General features: G+C 43.2%; 1 protein-coding gene across 7 annotated transcripts in view; it reads left to right on the top strand.

Annotated features, from left to right (window-relative positions):
* SASH1 (SAM and SH3 domain containing 1) overlaps window positions 1–16,302 on the top strand; it is an 825,655-nt gene extending 809,353 nt beyond the window's left edge. For all 7 annotated transcript variants that reach the window (XM_019550105.1, XM_019550104.1, XM_019550107.1 and 4 more), the window contains 3 exons: window positions 6,131–7,239; window positions 9,975–10,106; window positions 12,335–16,302. In XM_019550105.1, the coding sequence (XP_019405650.1) occupies window positions 6,131–7,239; window positions 9,975–10,106; window positions 12,335–12,595 (1,502 nt within the window). In that variant the 3' untranslated portion in view covers window positions 12,596–16,302. The remainder of the gene's footprint in view (window positions 1–6,130; window positions 7,240–9,974; window positions 10,107–12,334) is intronic.
* Window positions 16,303–16,950: the final 648 nt, after the last annotated feature.

Below are 16,950 nucleotides of genomic sequence, written 5' to 3'. Positions count from 1 at the left end.
ATCATTGTGAAATAGAAAAGTTGAACTCCATTTTGCCAATGGGATACTCTGGCATGAGCAGTTTAAGTGACTTACCGGTGGTTGCACAGGAAAAAAATGTGAGATATGGGATATGTGGGTTTATGTCTCTCTCAAAGTATCCGAATAGCACTCTAACCACTAGAGACCATTCATGCTAACTAAAAAAAAGGAGAAACCACAAGGCATACAGCTGTCCCACCTTATATTCTCTATTTATACCAGTTTAAATTTTCATTCATGAAAGAAATTGAAACCATGACTCCCTATCATGCCTATAGTCATGTCTTTGTTATTTCATTGTCACTGTAAAAAAGTAGGAATTGTAACACAGAAAACAATGCCAAAATGAAGTTAAGGAAATCTGGAGTTAGAACAGACATGCCATCCTGAATTCACTCTCTTGTGTCCCTGTATGGCTGATTTCTTCACAGTATAAAGATTAGAGTGGATAAAAATCTGCTGCTATAGCCAAAAAAAAACGTTGTCCCATGAAGTTCTTCAGAAACATGAGTTTCTGACTATTTTTGTATTCTGAGAGGGATGACAATACAGGGTCATAAGATTCATTCTTTATATTTGAATTCCTAGAAATAACACAGAAAAATGGAATGTTGCTGTCCCAAACAGGAAGTAAGGCAATACTAGAAGGGAAAACTGGCTTACATGACATAAGCATTTAGCTGGACTTGAAATAGTGATTAGCCTCCTAACATGAAAATAAACATAAAGTTTCCAGACTTTATAGTAGGAGAAAGGAACTGCCTGTTTTCCTTCAATTTTCAGAGAGGCACAATATATTTTTAGAGCTGTTACTGCAGTGGATAGATTTATGAAAAGCATCAGCCTGTTTAATGACATGCAGGATTCATAAGAATGAATTAATACCAAAAATAAGTTAAAAAAAAATATGTAACAGGCTAGGATCCCAAGGGTGGCTCCTGATGCCCCCTGGTAGTCACCCTGCTCCTATTATATCCTTAGTCCCTTTAGTATTCTCCCCTTTCTGCTTGCCTGTCATGCCATGATGGAAATAAATACTTAGAAAAGGGAGGCTGCCTTTGGGATCCTTGAGCAAGATCTCATCCACTCTTGTGGTTAGGTGTCATTACTCAGCACCTTGGCCCCCATCTTCTGAGCCCTGAGGGCTTAGTACATGGCTTCAGCTGCCCCTTACACCATGCCCATGCCTTGCATGTCTAGCTGTCTCTCTCTGCCTATACTTGGGCACTTTGCCCATCATAGCTACTCCTGGATAAAGCCCTGGGTCCCTCACCCTAATCCCATCCTTCCTGAGGCATTGTGCCTCTGGCTCTCCCCTTCTCTGGTATGTGGGTCCCTAATCCTGTTGGTCTCCACTGGCGGTCCTCCCAGCCTTCAGTCCTCCTTTCTACACCCTGACCCCACTCCTAGGCCAGCTGAGATCTCTGGCCTCCCTGGCCCCAGCAGTTTCCCAGCTTTTGGCCCTCCTTGACCTTCTGGCTCCCTGGCCCTGCTTGCCCTCCTGGGCTACTAGTTTTTGGCTCTGCCTCTCACCCTTTGCAGTCCCAGACTCTCCTTGTTCTCATCACCATTTGGCTGAGGTCCTGCTCTTTGGTTTTGGCCCCTATCTTCTGAGCCCTGGCTCCACTCCCAGGCCAGCCGAGACCACCTTTCCTCCCTTTGTCTTACTCCCCAAACCACTGGTTTACTTACCCCAGCTTAGATGTTTGTCAGGAGCCTAGCTGCCACCCTGCTGTTCAGGTGTTTTTCACATCTCAGCTGCCAGGATCAGATTATCACCTCAGCTCAGGCTCTGGGCTTATATCCTGTTAGGCCAGCCCCTTTTGGGTCATATGGCTCCTGATTGCCATCTTAAGCACCAGCTGACTGCTCCATCTGCAGTCTGTCTTCTCTTAAAACAGCAGGAGCACCAAGCCTCCTGCTACCTGTTAATGTTTAATATATGCATACATTTTTATATGTTAATACATTGCATTTTAAAGCCATTGTCTACCCCACGTAGTTTGAATTCTTAAAAAAATTCATTTGTAGATGATTAAGCTAGATTTACACTGGTTACATTAGGCAGGACTGTAATGGCTCCATTTAAGTCACTCCAGTCTTGGATCATTGTAATGGAGACCACGATCTGGCTCATTGCCTTCTGTTCAAGACTGTAGCACTGGCTCTGAGCCTGACTTCTTTGAGAAGTAGACTATTCTCACGAGCTTTTAGAACCTTTCAAAATGGATTGATATCTTATTAATTAATAGGTTTGGGTTTCCCCTGTCATGGACTAAATTCTCTCTCCAGATGGAGTTATCACTAGTCATTGAGTCCAATTTCTGCAAGTTATTCTGCATAGCTGCCCATGGCTGCCTCACTGCACTGTCAATGGCATCATAGCCATAGTTGACTAAAGATGTACTGTTACATCCTTGAAGCTTATGTTCTCTGTCTCCTGTTCTTCTTTCCCCTCCCCTATTCTCAAACTCATTTTTGTACATTAGATCACCAAGTATATGCTTCCCAATTGCTCATGCGCCAAAAGTAATAAATAGCCCTTGTGTCATCCTCATGGCTAAAATTGTTCAATAGCTCTGAACACATCACATTTTACTTTGAAGGACAGAATGTAGGTGTTTGGACCAGTGTGGTCTTCTAAAAAAGTTTAGAGAGTAGACAGTACCTCTGGCTTAAAAGGAATTTTAAGTTTTTAGGTGTGTAAACTTCATATCAAGCCTTAAATGGTAACATCCATTACAATAGGAGCTGTAAATATACAAACAAACAAATATATAAACAGAAAATGCATTCATTTCTCCATTCCTAGCTTACAAATGGAACTAGAACATGCTACAGAGGAGGTAAGGGCACCAAGAAATTAGTGTATTTTCTAAAAGACACCCTCATGTATTAGCATGAGGTGAAGTTACATTAATACAACCTTGGGGTAATGTTTCCTGCATTTCTCTTTAAATGTAGCCGTTTCCACTTTTCTACTGGCTTTTCTGATGCCATGACTTTTAAGATGCTTGAGATAGTTGCAGGCAAGAAAAAAATAAAACAAATAGTTCTCCCTTTTAGATGAAACAAATTTTTTCTTTATACATCTAGAGTTTTGAGACATTATGGCCTGTAGTGAAGCAGGCACATGATGTGTTTTCACATTCAAATCCAAAGCAAGCACTGTGCATTATTCAAAAGCCAAGTCTTAGCGTCTTCCAGATAAACTTCAGAAGGCAAGTTGTTTTGAAAAGAAGCATCCATCACTTCAAAACACTCTGCTTTAAATCTGAATGAAACTACATTCTCAGATCTCTGACTGCTACAGGCCTTTTGGCAGTGATTAGTTGGCTAATACCACTGACTTTAGCTACCATTTAGCTGAAATAATTTTTGTTTCTTGAGTTTTTTGCATTAAAAATACTTCTAGACCTTGCTTTTTCTACCTACTCTAACCTTAGAAAATCCAGTTTAAGCTTGAAAGAAAATGTGTCCTTGTCATAAAAAATGAAATAAATGGTATGTGCTACCACTCTGAGGTATTTCTTGCTTTGAGGGTAGTTCACCATATGAATAAAAAACCTAAGTGTATTTGAATGTGACCTTGTATTTCACATCCCTGAATACTACATCAAGATCAGTTCATTTTATACAACTTCTGTATCAAGCAGATTTTATTGGCTTTACCCATATTGAAAATAATGTAGAGCTGATAAAAATATGAAAAGATGTGTAAAGCCTCTGGTTCAGCTGGGTCCATGCGATCTTGTTTTGAATGGTTGTTATAACATAATATTACCGAGGCCTGCCATTACTATATAACAAACTGCCTTGAGACTAATGCTAGTTGTAAGAGGGGGCCTACTGGGGCTGATCTCTGCGTGGCCCACCCACCTGTTCTTGGGCAAACCACCTGCCTCCTCGCCTGCCATGCCTTGGTCTTAATTAATTAATAGATGTAATTAGGCAGGCAGCTGCCCATTTACTGCCCTGCTGCTAGGGAGCGCTATCTGTGGCTCCATTCCTCCCCCACACTGCAGCCCAAACCTCACTGATGACATCATGATGTTTTCAAATGTGCCAGTCCCCCACATTGGGGCCCAGAATCCTGCTGTAGGACCCCCACCTGAGTTCCTCCCTTCAGGTGGACACTGCCACCATCATACTGGGCCACATATCTCCCCGCCACCAGTTCCCCTTCAGGTGTGGTCTCCTCACTAGGACCTTCTGCTCACACTAGCCCCTGGCCACCTCCAGGCCAGTTGGGACCCTAGGCCCCTGGCTCTTGGGCATCCCTCTCAGTGGGCCTCCTTGCCCTTCTGACCCTTCTGGTCCTGGCCCCTGCCTGGCAGGCCTTGCTGTATGACCCATACTCTTTTCCCAGGGTCCCCCTCTCTGAGTCCTCCTTTATGGACATGGGGAGCTGGGGTACCTCACACCATGACTAGTGCCTCAGGGTCTCACAGGGGACTCTCATTCCCCCCTGTCCCCCCCCCCGGGGAGCAGTTGTGGTGCTACTGCTGGTGTTACATTCGACCCAATCTCTGCCTCCCCACCTTGGAGGACTTACTGGGGTCAGGACTCAGCTCTCTGGCTGAGCCCCCTCTCCCTTCACAGGGCTCCACATCACCCTCTCTCTGGGGCTTCTGATCACTGCCTCCTCTCGCTGTGGTTTCACAGCACTGGCCCCCTCTCAACTGGGGTTCAGATGTTATATTTGACCCAAACTCTGCCTCCACATGCTGCCCCTCTCTCAACTCGGGGTTTCTGGGCTTCCCTCCACAGGTGGGCTCAGGTGGCCGTAGCCGTGCCTGGCCCCAACTCCCCTCCTCGGGGTCTCAAACCCCCACAGCTACCTCCGGTGTACCGCAACTCACCCTAAGGTGAGGGCTAGGGGTTAAGGCACCCCGCAGTGGTGCGGAAGCCCCCAGGAAATGCCAGGCCAGTGATCAGCCCAGTGAAAGGTACCCACCTTTCACTGGGCTGATCACTGGCCTGGCATTTCCTGGGGGCTTCCGCACCACTGGGAGCCCCACCAGGCCACCCACTCCCGGCAGGTGTAGTTTCCGGTCATACCCAGGACCAGTAGCCTCCTTACCATCCCCTACAGTTCTTCCCTTACCTCCGGATGAAACGCAGCAGCCTTCAGGCCAGGCAATATTGTTGCTTTCCTCCAGCAGCCAAACTGCCTCATTTATATAGGCAGCCCCGAGCCTAAAATAGCTGCCCTCATTAGGCACCTGGAGGCTGCCAGCTCCAGGGCCTTAAAGTGGAAAGCACACCTAGTGCCCTGCCACACCAGGATTAGCTGTGCCCTGAAGTTCCACTTGGAGCACCTCTTCTTTTTGTAAACTACAATACATCTGGATGTATACATTTGTATACCTTTATGATAAAATTCTTCTGCTCTTACAAGTAACTCAAGAAGAGGGATTATGCAGTCTTTCCAAAACCATTCAAAGTGTTTCACAGTTTTCATTTTCAAGTAGTGCATTCCTCATTTAAAAAAAAGTAACTTGGTAGCAGGTTTTGTTATAATTTTGCTTTACAATGTTAGTATATTTTTCAAATGCAATATTAAGGGATAAACACCTTTTCCCTAAGAGTGAATATTTAAGCATCATAAGAAAACAAATGTGATTGCTTATGTCCTAAAGGATCCATAAAAGTGCCAAAAATTGCCTGTTCCTATGAATTATTTCTCTACGGGAGACAAATCTGTTAGCAAAATTTAACAGATGGCCAGCTGGACTTTTCAGATACAATGAAAGAATAGTATTTCTCTCCAATATCTCTCCCTGCTTATTAATGTGAAGTGATTTTTGTTAATTAAGCTGGAAGATCTTAAAGAATCCTACAAAAATAGGTTTAGGATGGATCTAAAGAGGTCATCTAGTCTAGTCTACAGCTCCAGGCAAGATCATCCCTGTGTTTAAACCATTTCAGTACAACAAAACCCTTCCAATAGATTTGAGTCTCCTTGGAACAGTAATGAAGTTGCAAAGCAGAGAGTATCTGGACCCTTGTGTTCTGGAGGCATTCAGCATGATGTAGATAACCACAGGTACTTCTGTTGTACATTTCTTCAACAAAAAATAATGGATTGCAATTTATTTGTGTTTAGGCAAGACTCGGAGGACCTGTCTTCTCCCCACACAATCAGCAAGTGAGCACAGCTTTAAGGGCTTCAACAGAAACCAACTGGCAAATTATCCAACACTCCCTTTGACTAAATCAGTAGAAGCTCTTCAGCAAGGAGAGAAAGAAACCCGACTGAGCTGCATGCATCATGCTCTGAAGAGCAGTGTCAAACCTTCAAGTATTACAGGTCTGAAGAAGAATCGCAGAAGTTTACCAGTTGCTGTCTGCCGGAGCTGTGAGACTCTGGATGGCACCCAAAATATTGAAATGTGGCCAAGATCTCATTCCCTGGATGACCTCCAAGGAGAATCCAGCACTGACCTTAAGGACATTAGCAAGAAAGTAAACTCTTTTCCTCAGGATTCACTAGATGCATCCAAAAAGACAACTGATTCTGTCCTGCCACCCCGGGCCCCCATGAGCTGTAGTATAGCAGGCAACTTACTACCTAAGCAGAGTAAAGGAGCTGCTGATTTTCAGAAGGGTAAAGCTAAGGAACTGGTCTGCTCAGTAACAGAGACTGCTCAGTTCCTGCCTAAAAACTGTGAAGCTCACCCTACTTTAGTTTCACACACTGTAACAAGGACACCTCTGGAAACTCATAGTAAGGGTATTCGTGAGCTTGAAAGGGCTGACTACTCTCCAGTTCTTAAGGAAGGTCTAGGAGCTGAGCAAAAGGGCTCCAGTGAGGCAAGAATGCAGCCAAAAAATCCTTCACAGCCACCACCAGTCCCTGCCAAAAAAAGCCGAGAACGCCTTTCTAATGGATTATATCATTCCTCCGTGCCCCTAAGTCCAGATGCACCAAGTTTGCCAGTAAAAAAGACCATACCATCCATCCCCATTGATTGTCGTGGAGCACCTGCCAGTAGGCCATCTTCTGAGCCAGACCCTGGTACTCCTCCAAGCCCACTGCCACCATGGCTATCTGAGCTTCCAGAGACTGCTAGTGTTCAGCAGCATGTGGTAAAGCTAGGGCCTGTTTCAGCAAGGAAAATCTCTTGCACTAGAGGAATGGATCTGGAAATGTTGATAGACAACAAGTTGCAGTCTGAAGAGATTGATCTCACGGAGGAACCATATTCAGACAAGGTATGGAGCGGTCATTGCTTCAACAGTTTAACTATGATATTTACAACAATTCGCTCTTCCTTTATTGCCCTTATTGCCTTATTTGTCAGTAACTGGGCTATTTTTCTATTCATAAAACTTTAAGAAAGGCACCCTACAGCTAGTCTGCTCTTTGTGTATCAGGCCTTTCATGCAAAACCTTTCAAAACAAACAGGTATTTAGTACCTCGCTTTTCCTGAATTTTGCATTCTTCTTGAGCTGAGGAGTTTCAAGGATAGGCCTGTCTCTTTTTCCAGCAACTGGATGGGAGAGGGAATGGAATCACATCTGCATTTGACAAGAGGGCTGACAGAGTCGTCGCTGGCAGACACTCAGTTACAGGTGCAATGAGATCTCATCTGTGATCTCAGCAATGGTGCCTCCTGCCACACACGTGGCAAGAGGTGTGATTATGGGATCAGATCCCAATCGTGCCCTATTGTCAGTGTAGGGGGAGCCTGGGATCAGATCCTAATCGTGTCCTACTGTCAGTGTAGGGGGAGCCTGGGATCCCTGCAGAACAAAAAACAATCTTTCAGTTAATGGAGATTAAGATGAGATGGCTTCCTGAGCATCCTTAGGATGCTTTTGCCTCTTTGGGTCGCTGTTGGAGGCAGGAAGCTGAACTAAAAGGAAATGCTAGGTTGATAATTTTGAATACAATCACCAGGGCATTCCTAGATTTCCTTTCACATTGCACAAAGAACCAGGAAACCCCAAACTTTTCCGACTTGTTCAGTATTTCCCAACTGAGGTGCTGCAGCACCCTGAGGTACCCTGAGATCCTTTCAAGGGTGCTGCAGGGTGCCACACAACGTTAGCATTGCGTGATGTGCAAACATGGTTCACAAGATCAGCCCAGAAGCCACATCCAGACGAGCCCAGCCGTGTGGCATGTGGCACTGCATACATGTCTGCAGCACCACATACTGCACAGTCCAGTGTTCTCCGCACTCCAGGGGCTCACTGCCCATGTGTGCGCTGCTCCAGGGGTTTCCATGGGTTTTTTTGACCCCTGGATATCCGGGTATTTTTTCTGTGGTTTTTTTTATCCCTAGATATCCAGGAGTTGAAAAACCCACACAAAAAAACCCCCAGAGCAGCGCACACTCAGGCAGTGCCCACTGCTGAAAAGTGAACCCGGACCTCCCAGAGCCATGTTGTGGCTGCCAGTCAGGCTCTGCGCTGCAGGACTGCCACGGCTGCAGCCCTGGGAGGCCCCCAAGACTCGAGGTAAGGCTGCTGGGGCCTCCCCTACTGCCCCAGGGGTAACTTGCTGTGCGCCAAAGCACATGTGGCACAGGTGTTCTCCACAGACAAGTAGCTACGGCGCAAGGTGTGCCACTGCTATTTGTCCCCAGGGAACCAAACGTCTGCACTTGTCTGGATGCGCCCAGAGATTTCAAATAGGAATCCACCATGTCCAAAAACTTTTGTCCTGTTGCAGTCTTTTTGAGCTCTTTGCAACACAAAGAATTGCTATTTCACTTTTCTGTAGTAAAAAAGGCTGCTTGCAGACATTTTAAGAATTCCCCAAAATGGTGCTTTACTTCAAAGTTTGCGTGCTCCCACACTGAACCCAGCACATGCCCAGAAGAGGCATCATGTTATTTGGACCCAGTTCACCTAATGTCTGTTTAGATCGAGTGCTTTAGTGGGGCTTTTTGGGCACTTTTATGTAATAGCTAATTGAGTCATCTTTAGATAAAAAAGCCGGAAAGCTCTGCTGAAGCACCCAATCTAAACAGACACTGCAGAGCTGGGTTGACATAACACGCTGCTTCTTCTAGTAAGGCATTTTTTTTGTTTTGTTTTTTTTAAACGTTTTCAGGCAGCCAAAATGAGTGAAAACTAAGAGCTGGCATTTTCCGAGGGGTTCCTTGAGTCTAACTCAGGGTGCCTGGAGTCTAAAAAAGTTGAGAACCGCTAGACTAACCCTAAAATGATCAAAAGATCTAGTCAAGTTTAAATGGGAAAATTCATGCTTCCCTCTGCGGGCACTTATACACACATGCTCTGGGAGTGCATGCTCTGAGCGCCACTCACTGAAAGCATCCAGAGCATGTCATATATCTGACATGATGGAAAATGGTAGCAGAGGCACTTTCACTAAAGCTTGTTGAATGAGCTTTAAATACCCTCAGAGGGAAACATGTAGTTTCCCATTTAAATTTGACTAGATATTTTGATAATTTTAGGGTTAGTCTAGTGGTTCTCAAGTTTTTTAGATGTCAGGCACTCTACATTAGACTGGAGTCTGCTGGGCCATGGTAATTGCCACACTCCAGCAGACCCTATTAATTGAGTTTGCTTCAATGCGCTGCACATCAGAGCAGCCTCACTGCATGTGTATAGGTGCCCTAAGTGACCAGAGGCAGATTTTGCTGGAAGTATTAATGGCAGATACAGACTTTAACTGAACTCCTGCTGAAGTCAGTGGGAGCTTTGCTGACCATGCTGAATGGTGAAGGCTACTTGTAGAATTGTCCCAACTCCCCGCTCCCTGCATAGAAACTTTCTAAAGCTAAATGAAACTGCATTTTTTTAATCTCTGGAGAATTGTAGTTGGTCTAATAAAAGATACCAGATTTACCCAAAGAACCTTGTCTGGAGAATCTAATGCTCTCCACAACCCTTTTCGTGTTCTGTGTTTTGACCTCTATCTGCCTTTCTTTCCATCTTCCATTCTCCTTTATGGCTGCATGGGAATTTCCAGCATGGCCGCTGTGGAATCCCTGAAGCTTTGGTGCAGAGATACTCTGAAGACCTAGACCAGCCTGAGAAGGATGTTGCTGCAAACATGGACCAAATCCGAGTGAAGCAGCTGAGGAAACAGCACCGCATGGCTGTGAGTGTCTCTGCTTGTTGCTGATAAGCACACATTTAATATGAACTAACTGATGGCAAAAGGTAATGGATTCGTCACCCTGGATACTAAAGTGCTTTCTGTGTTTACACAGCGCACAGCATTTGCACTGGCAATACAATCCATCCCTCCCTGATATTGTGCTGGAGGAGAACTAATTTTCAGGCTGAGATGAATTGAGTTTCTCTGCCTATTCAATTTGTACAGCTAATGAGACTGCTCATGCTGGTATCAACTAATAACAAAAAGGATAAACGAATAGTGCTTTCTCCAGTTATCAGTTGATGCCCATGGGATGGTGTTTGTTTGGTTTGTAGACACCCATCTACTAAGAACTAAAGTGAGTTCAAAGCCATTTCTCGTAAGCTTTTACTGCAAAGGAAAGATTTTAGCAAGCATCTCAGTGTCCACTGCTGCCTCTTCTGAGATGTTCCCCTACTCTCCACCTTTTCCTGCCCTATTCCCTACCTTTACATGCCTAGTGTTTTGGCTTATCAAAAAGCCATTTCAAATCCTTTTGTGGTTTTGTTTTTGAGAATTTACTCCGAGTTAGAAATGAATGAACAAAATGAATACTCTTGTTACCACAGTGCTGGTATAAGAACCTGACGAATGCAGATTTAGAGATAGATACCCATCAACCTGGAAAGACTCACAAAGAGGATACTTCTAGTTTAAATACTTATGAAAAATATGTTGTAGCCTCTTTGTCCCCCTGTTTAGCAGTTTATGAGCTGCTTTTCTCCTGCCACAGTCTTTCATTTAGCATGCCTATTGCAAGACAACAGCATGTGGCAATAAAAATGTGCCTAGAAATGTTGCTACTAAAAAGTCAACATATTGGGAAGCCAGTGCTCTGTGCAGTGACAAATTACGCTCAAGAGCACAGTTAAATTCCTCTTTGAAAGGCAGATGTTGAGATGAAGGAAAACTGGCATATGGGCTACATATGTGTAGTTAATTACAGCAAACATGGCAATGGTGGAAAAGAACAATTACTGTGAATCAGCATGCAATAGCTAGTGTCCCTTTGGTTACATTTTGTTGTTCTCCAAACACTGATGGCAAATGGAGGACTCTTGCTGGTCTGTGCATCTCCCGATATATGTTAGACATGTAGATACCTGAAGTTAGAAGGGAAGCTGTGTTTGGATTTTGCTCAAAATTTGGACATTGTGAAATAATAAGGAATGTATGCGTTGATTTCCTGTAGCTTAGCAGTGACTTCAAGCTGGTGCTCATGCATGATGGGATAGGACTCTGAAAGCCTGAGGTCAGTGTCAGATTTTCTTAAAATGGTGACATTCCTCTACTGATGTTTGGGGAAGTCCTTTTAGTGATGTGTAGACCAACAGTTACTAACAGTGCCAGTGTTTAAATTGTATCCTTTCAACTATAGGGATACAAGTTATGATCAGATGGGCAGATCACAACAGTACCTTGGGAACTAATTAAAAAGAAGGAAATGGGTGACTGGTAGACTACTCTCTGGTTAACACGGACAAGCAACCTTTCGCCACTGCAGGCCACTGCTTGCTATCCAGTCTGTACCATGGACCAGACCCCTGCAGCTTCTTGGCAACTGGCAGATGTCACATTGGGAACAAATAGACAAAGGCAGGCACTGAACCCTGGAGATGCTGCTTCTGGTGTGGCAGCAAGACTACACTGAATGTGGCAGACAGTAAGACCCTGGGGATACTTCCTCTGCTGCTCAAGCTGGTCCAGGCTGTTGATTTCCTAGGATGCCACAGGCTGGATCCAGCCTCTTCATGGGCCAACCTGGGTTAACATAGTACAAAAGAAATAGCTATCAAAATATCCCTTTTCATAGACTCACGGAAAATAGGGCTTGAAGGGACATCAAAAGATCATCCAACCCACTGTTATGTTCCAAGACAAGATCAGCTATACCTAAACCATTCCTGACAGATACGTGTCTAATCTGCTCTTGAAAACTGTTAGTGACACAACTTCCCTAGGTAATCTAGTCCACTAGTTCATTATAGTTAGAAAGTTGTTCTTTTTGTCATGTCTAGCCTAAATCTCAGTCATTATAATTTCAGCCTGTTACTTCTTGTCCTATTTCCTGTGAACATGGAGAACAATTTATAACCTTCCTGTTCTATCAACGTATTGCAGCTTGAGGGGAATGGAAGTTCAAACTGGAAGTGAGAAAGGGTTACATGTTGCTTTCTGTCTTTGTCCAGATTCCAAGTGGAGGACTTACTGAAATCTGCCGAAAACCTGTATCCCCTGGACATATCACCTCTATATCTGAATGGCTGGTTTCCATTGGTCTACCCATGTATTCCAGTCCACTCACTGAAGCGGGCTTCAACACACTGAGCAAAGTGCCTTCTCTCTCACAAACTTGTCTTCAAGAAGCTGGCATCACACAGGAGAGGCACATAAGCAAGCTCCTGGCAGCAGCAAGACTCTTGAAACCTCTCAATCCAGAGGCAATCTAACATGTTCTGGAAGGTGGTGCTGTCTGGTCGGGATCCCTGCTGCATCTTACTGCACCAGTTTTGCCCAAATTTCTCCACACAGCAAAAGGGATCAAGCAAACAGATCCCAGGGACAGGCAAATATTCTCTTCAGAAGATCTAAGACTTTCCTATTTCTGCCTTTGGCAACTAAAGGAGAAACGAAACAAGCACCAGGTAACAGAGGTGTGGTACTTCATATCTCCCTCTCCCCAAAGAAAAGACACAGCAACAGAATATTGTCAGTTCTTAAAGTGCAGGGGGCTGGCCCCAGGCCCTGTGGGGGCTCAGGGGGAAACTCTAAGCCTAAGGGTACCCTGGCAGGTTCTTCCCAAGTTATTGGAAGCTGTGCCAGTTTTAAGTCCTGATTCGGTGGAGAGGTCCCTATGAATGAGGGGTTTCTAAAATGCTGGACTCCAGGTACCTAGAGTCAGTTCTGAATGTTACGAACAAGTTGAAGTGCAACTCACAGTAGAAGCTGATTTGCAAATCTTGTTGGGTTTTATTTGTTTGTTTGTTTTAGCAATCAAGTGCTTAAATACATACCCTTCTCATCCTCTCTGTTGCTTGGTATGGTTCCTCTAGGCTTAGAGCCTTCAGCTAGGCCAAAGTAATGGACTGGAATTAGTTTACAAATTTTGACTATTTCTGTTGCTCCTGCACAACTAACCTGACAAACTAAAAAAAAAATTCCTTTTTTTTGTACAGAATGGAGATCATTTTTATAACTGCTTTCCAGCAATCAGCTTTTTTATTTGCCTTAAAATAAGCTTGCAAGCAGTTACCTTGTGCTCACTTACCTGTGTCCATGTTTCCCAAACCTTGCTTCATCCTGCTGTTGTTACATAGCACTTAGGGCGATTTTCAGCTAAAGCTGCTTTCATAAATTGTCTCATTGTAACATCTTCTGTCTTCTTATAGAGGTGCTTTTGCAAGTGCAGGATTATGCTGGGTTTTCGGTGTTGGGATAACTACTTTTTCGCTGCCGTCTACATTTGTTGTTGTTACTAAAATGTTCAAGATATCTTGCCTTGTATATATGTAACTGCTTTTCATTTTAATCATATTTTGTGTACTGTGTTATATTGTCAATCATTACGCTGCAGCTTTGACTTGGTATCCTGACCATATCAATCCCAAACATTGTTTACTTTAAATGAAAGTTTGCCCGTGGGAAATAAAAATGCACTGAAAAAACAAGCTGTGTCCCATAGAAAGTAATTTCACTGCATGGACAGCCTCCTTCTCATATTTTTATGCATTTCTTTGTAGTTTTACAAAAACTGATGTCCCCCATTATTAAGTGCTGAAATTTCTTCTAATTGGAAGAAAGTATTGTTCTGGAATGCTGGACAAATCATTTTTGTCCATAATAGGATGATTCTATTTTCTGCCTAAAACAGTGTAAACTCTTCCATTCCCATATGTGGATACTGACAGATTTTATTTTTATATGTGGACACACATTTTTATATACCAAATACAGATCATCGTGAATAGTATTTAACTAGATCGTTCTTAGTGTCTATATTCTACATCTGTTCGTTTAACGTACAGTATTGCCAGCTCTTCATGATAGAGCAGCCTTTACTTTGGCAGGTGAAGTGAGGGAGCTAGTATAGTGAAGCGAGCACAGGCATAGGAACTTGCTTGTGTTACCAACTCTTTTGCCAACTTACTATGTGACTTTGGGCCAGTCACTTGATCTCTCTGTGCCTCAGTTATCCCACGCATGAAATGGGGCCAGTGAAGCTTCCCCTCCTTGACAAAATGCATTCAGACAGGTGAATGAAAACGATCATTAAGTGTACAATTCTTTATTATTGCCAACCCTGTTTTGAGTCAGAGGTGCTGTGCATTTTACCTAAGTCAATACTTTTACTCTGAATGTGATGCTTAGGTGTTAGTTTTACCTACGTAACTTCCAATGTCACCAGCCCTGACTATTTTTGCTGTGATCTCAGTACTAAATTCTCTCCTCAGAACAACATACCAATGTATCCAAGATAACTGGTTTACTAAAGTAACCTGAAATTGTTCTGCCTCCAAAGCTCCTCTGGATTTTGTTTAAAATGTTGTTAGTGTGTTGTTCTGAGAGAGTGGATGACAAGTCAGCTTTAGTGTGGCAATACCAGGCAATGTTTGATGTAATGGGATGTTTTCCACAGGTGGCTGAAGCCTTAGAAAATATCATGGGCCTCAGTTTTTTACAACGATGACTTCTTCTGTCATCCCTCTCTGAGACTCGAAAGGAAGCCAATAGAAAGCAGTATCTGGAAGGAAACTTGAGATATCCAGGGATGCCACAGAGCTCACTAATAAGTTAGACTGGAGTGTACTTGTTAGGGGTGAGGTGTAACGGGCAGCTTAATGCAGAGTTTGAATATGAAATGTTGTCTGATATGGAAGGAAGAAGACTTCCACTTACTATGGGGAAGAAAAGTAACAGCAGAAAAATCCCCAACTTTAATATCTTTTTGTTACCGGACTAATATCAGAAGGAGATAGCTACAACAGAAAAAGAAACAGTTCAGATCTCTGAACCTGTCCAAGTGCCAAATAATCTTTGTAATGCCTATGCCTTTTGGATGATTGCATAGCATGGGGAAGTTGTATCACACCCATCTGAGCCGGCTTTGAATAGCTTGATTTTTGTTGTTGTTGTTTTTAATATTGCTTTTCTGATCTGGTTTTCAGATTGTGCTGTTTGATCATTGTTTAGTTGAAATTTTAATATATACTTTCATCTAATAAAGGCCTTAAATTTCTCAGTGTGAGCTTCTCCTATTGAGGTTTCAGGGACCTCAATGAACAGGTAAGGGATTGTGTAGTGAAACAGTGACCTAATCCTTATAATTTCTTCTTGAAGTGGAGCACTCAAAATACAAGCTAGTTTGTTGGCTGTCGGGAAGCACAGTAGAAGCCTGCTGATAAAAATCTTCCTCTGCTCTGTTCAAGACTGTTATGTATCCACTGTGTACAATTCTAACTTGAAAGACTATTCGGTAAAGGAAGCAGCAAGCACAAATTTATAAACAAGCAACATTACTATTGTAACCTCCTGTTAATATGCCTTGATCGCTATCGGAGTAGCTACAAAGTTCTAAATGTCCCAGACGCTGTGCTCTTTTATGAGTCTGGTTTTGGGTGCAAATGGGAGCACTGACATATAATCAGAGGCATTAAGTGTTATGTTATTCAGCCAGGTCATCGTCCCTAAGAGCAGCAATAGAAGTCAAATCACCAAGTCATGGCTGTGCAGTTGTACTGTATTATTTTTAGAATAAATAATACTTTTGTCCAAGATACTTTTATCCTTAATTGACATCCTCTGGGTAAACAAAACTGTCAAGCAAGTTCTGTAACAACTAACAATGTTGCACTTTCTGTATATGAAATCAATATTTAAATAACTTATTTTTCTCCATTTGCTGTTCTTAAATGATGTAAGTAGCTGTAATATACCAGTACTCAATATGTTCTTGCAGTTGCTTCAACCCGAGAAAGCTGTGTATTGTAAAGAAAAAAAAACAACAAAAAACAAATTATGAATGTGTAAAGATTATTGTGCTGTTTCATTTAGCAAACAAAATGGTTGACAAAAGGGTTTTCCTGTGTATCAAACTTGTCTATAATTATATGTCATACTGTTCATAGACAAAAAGTAAATAAATTTACTCAGTCTCATATGTCTCCTCTCTTTTATTTTTTTTGAACTGCTATATCTCAAAAGTTGACTAGAATGGAGAAAGCTGTTGCTGCTAGTTGAAAGAAGAATAAAGCAAAATCTTACTATGATTTATTTTCCCCAAAAGAAGCCAGGCTTGGATGGTTAATGTATTTTACTGGACCAACTGTCTAGGTAGGAGAGAGGTTAGACAAAGTTTCAGGTTCAAAATACCCTTCCCCTCCCTCAGAAGATAGTTTCATAGTTTGATGATACAAATGATATAGATGATACAGCCTAAACTGAATACCAGGTAAATTCCTTTTCTTTAACTTAGTAGTGCTCAGCCTCTGGCCTGCAAGTTGAATTTGGCCTATGGGACCATATCATCTGGCCCAAAGGGCTCCCCATAGGTCCAGAAATTTGGCAGCAGAGGAGCGATGGCAGCATTAATTGCTGTGGCTCTGGAATCTGTGGCAATTGATGCTGTTACCACTTCCCCGCTGCCAAATTTCTGGGCCCATGGGGCAGATGATGGGTTGTGAGCACATAGGGTTGGGCCATGACTGGATCCAACATGCAGAGTCAGGTCATTGCATGGGTTTGGGCCACAGCCAGATCCAGTACACTGACCCCATGATAGACCAACCTTGCCCATGGGATCCAGCCC

Source organism: Crocodylus porosus, unplaced genomic scaffold (genome assembly GCF_001723895.1).
Source record: "Crocodylus porosus isolate Cpor-Errol unplaced genomic scaffold, CroPor_comp1, whole genome shotgun sequence".
In the NCBI taxonomy this organism is placed as follows: domain Eukaryota; kingdom Metazoa; phylum Chordata; order Crocodylia; family Crocodylidae; genus Crocodylus; species Crocodylus porosus.
Note: the sequence above shows the minus strand (reverse complement) of the source record. Positions and strands in the feature narration are given on the sequence as shown.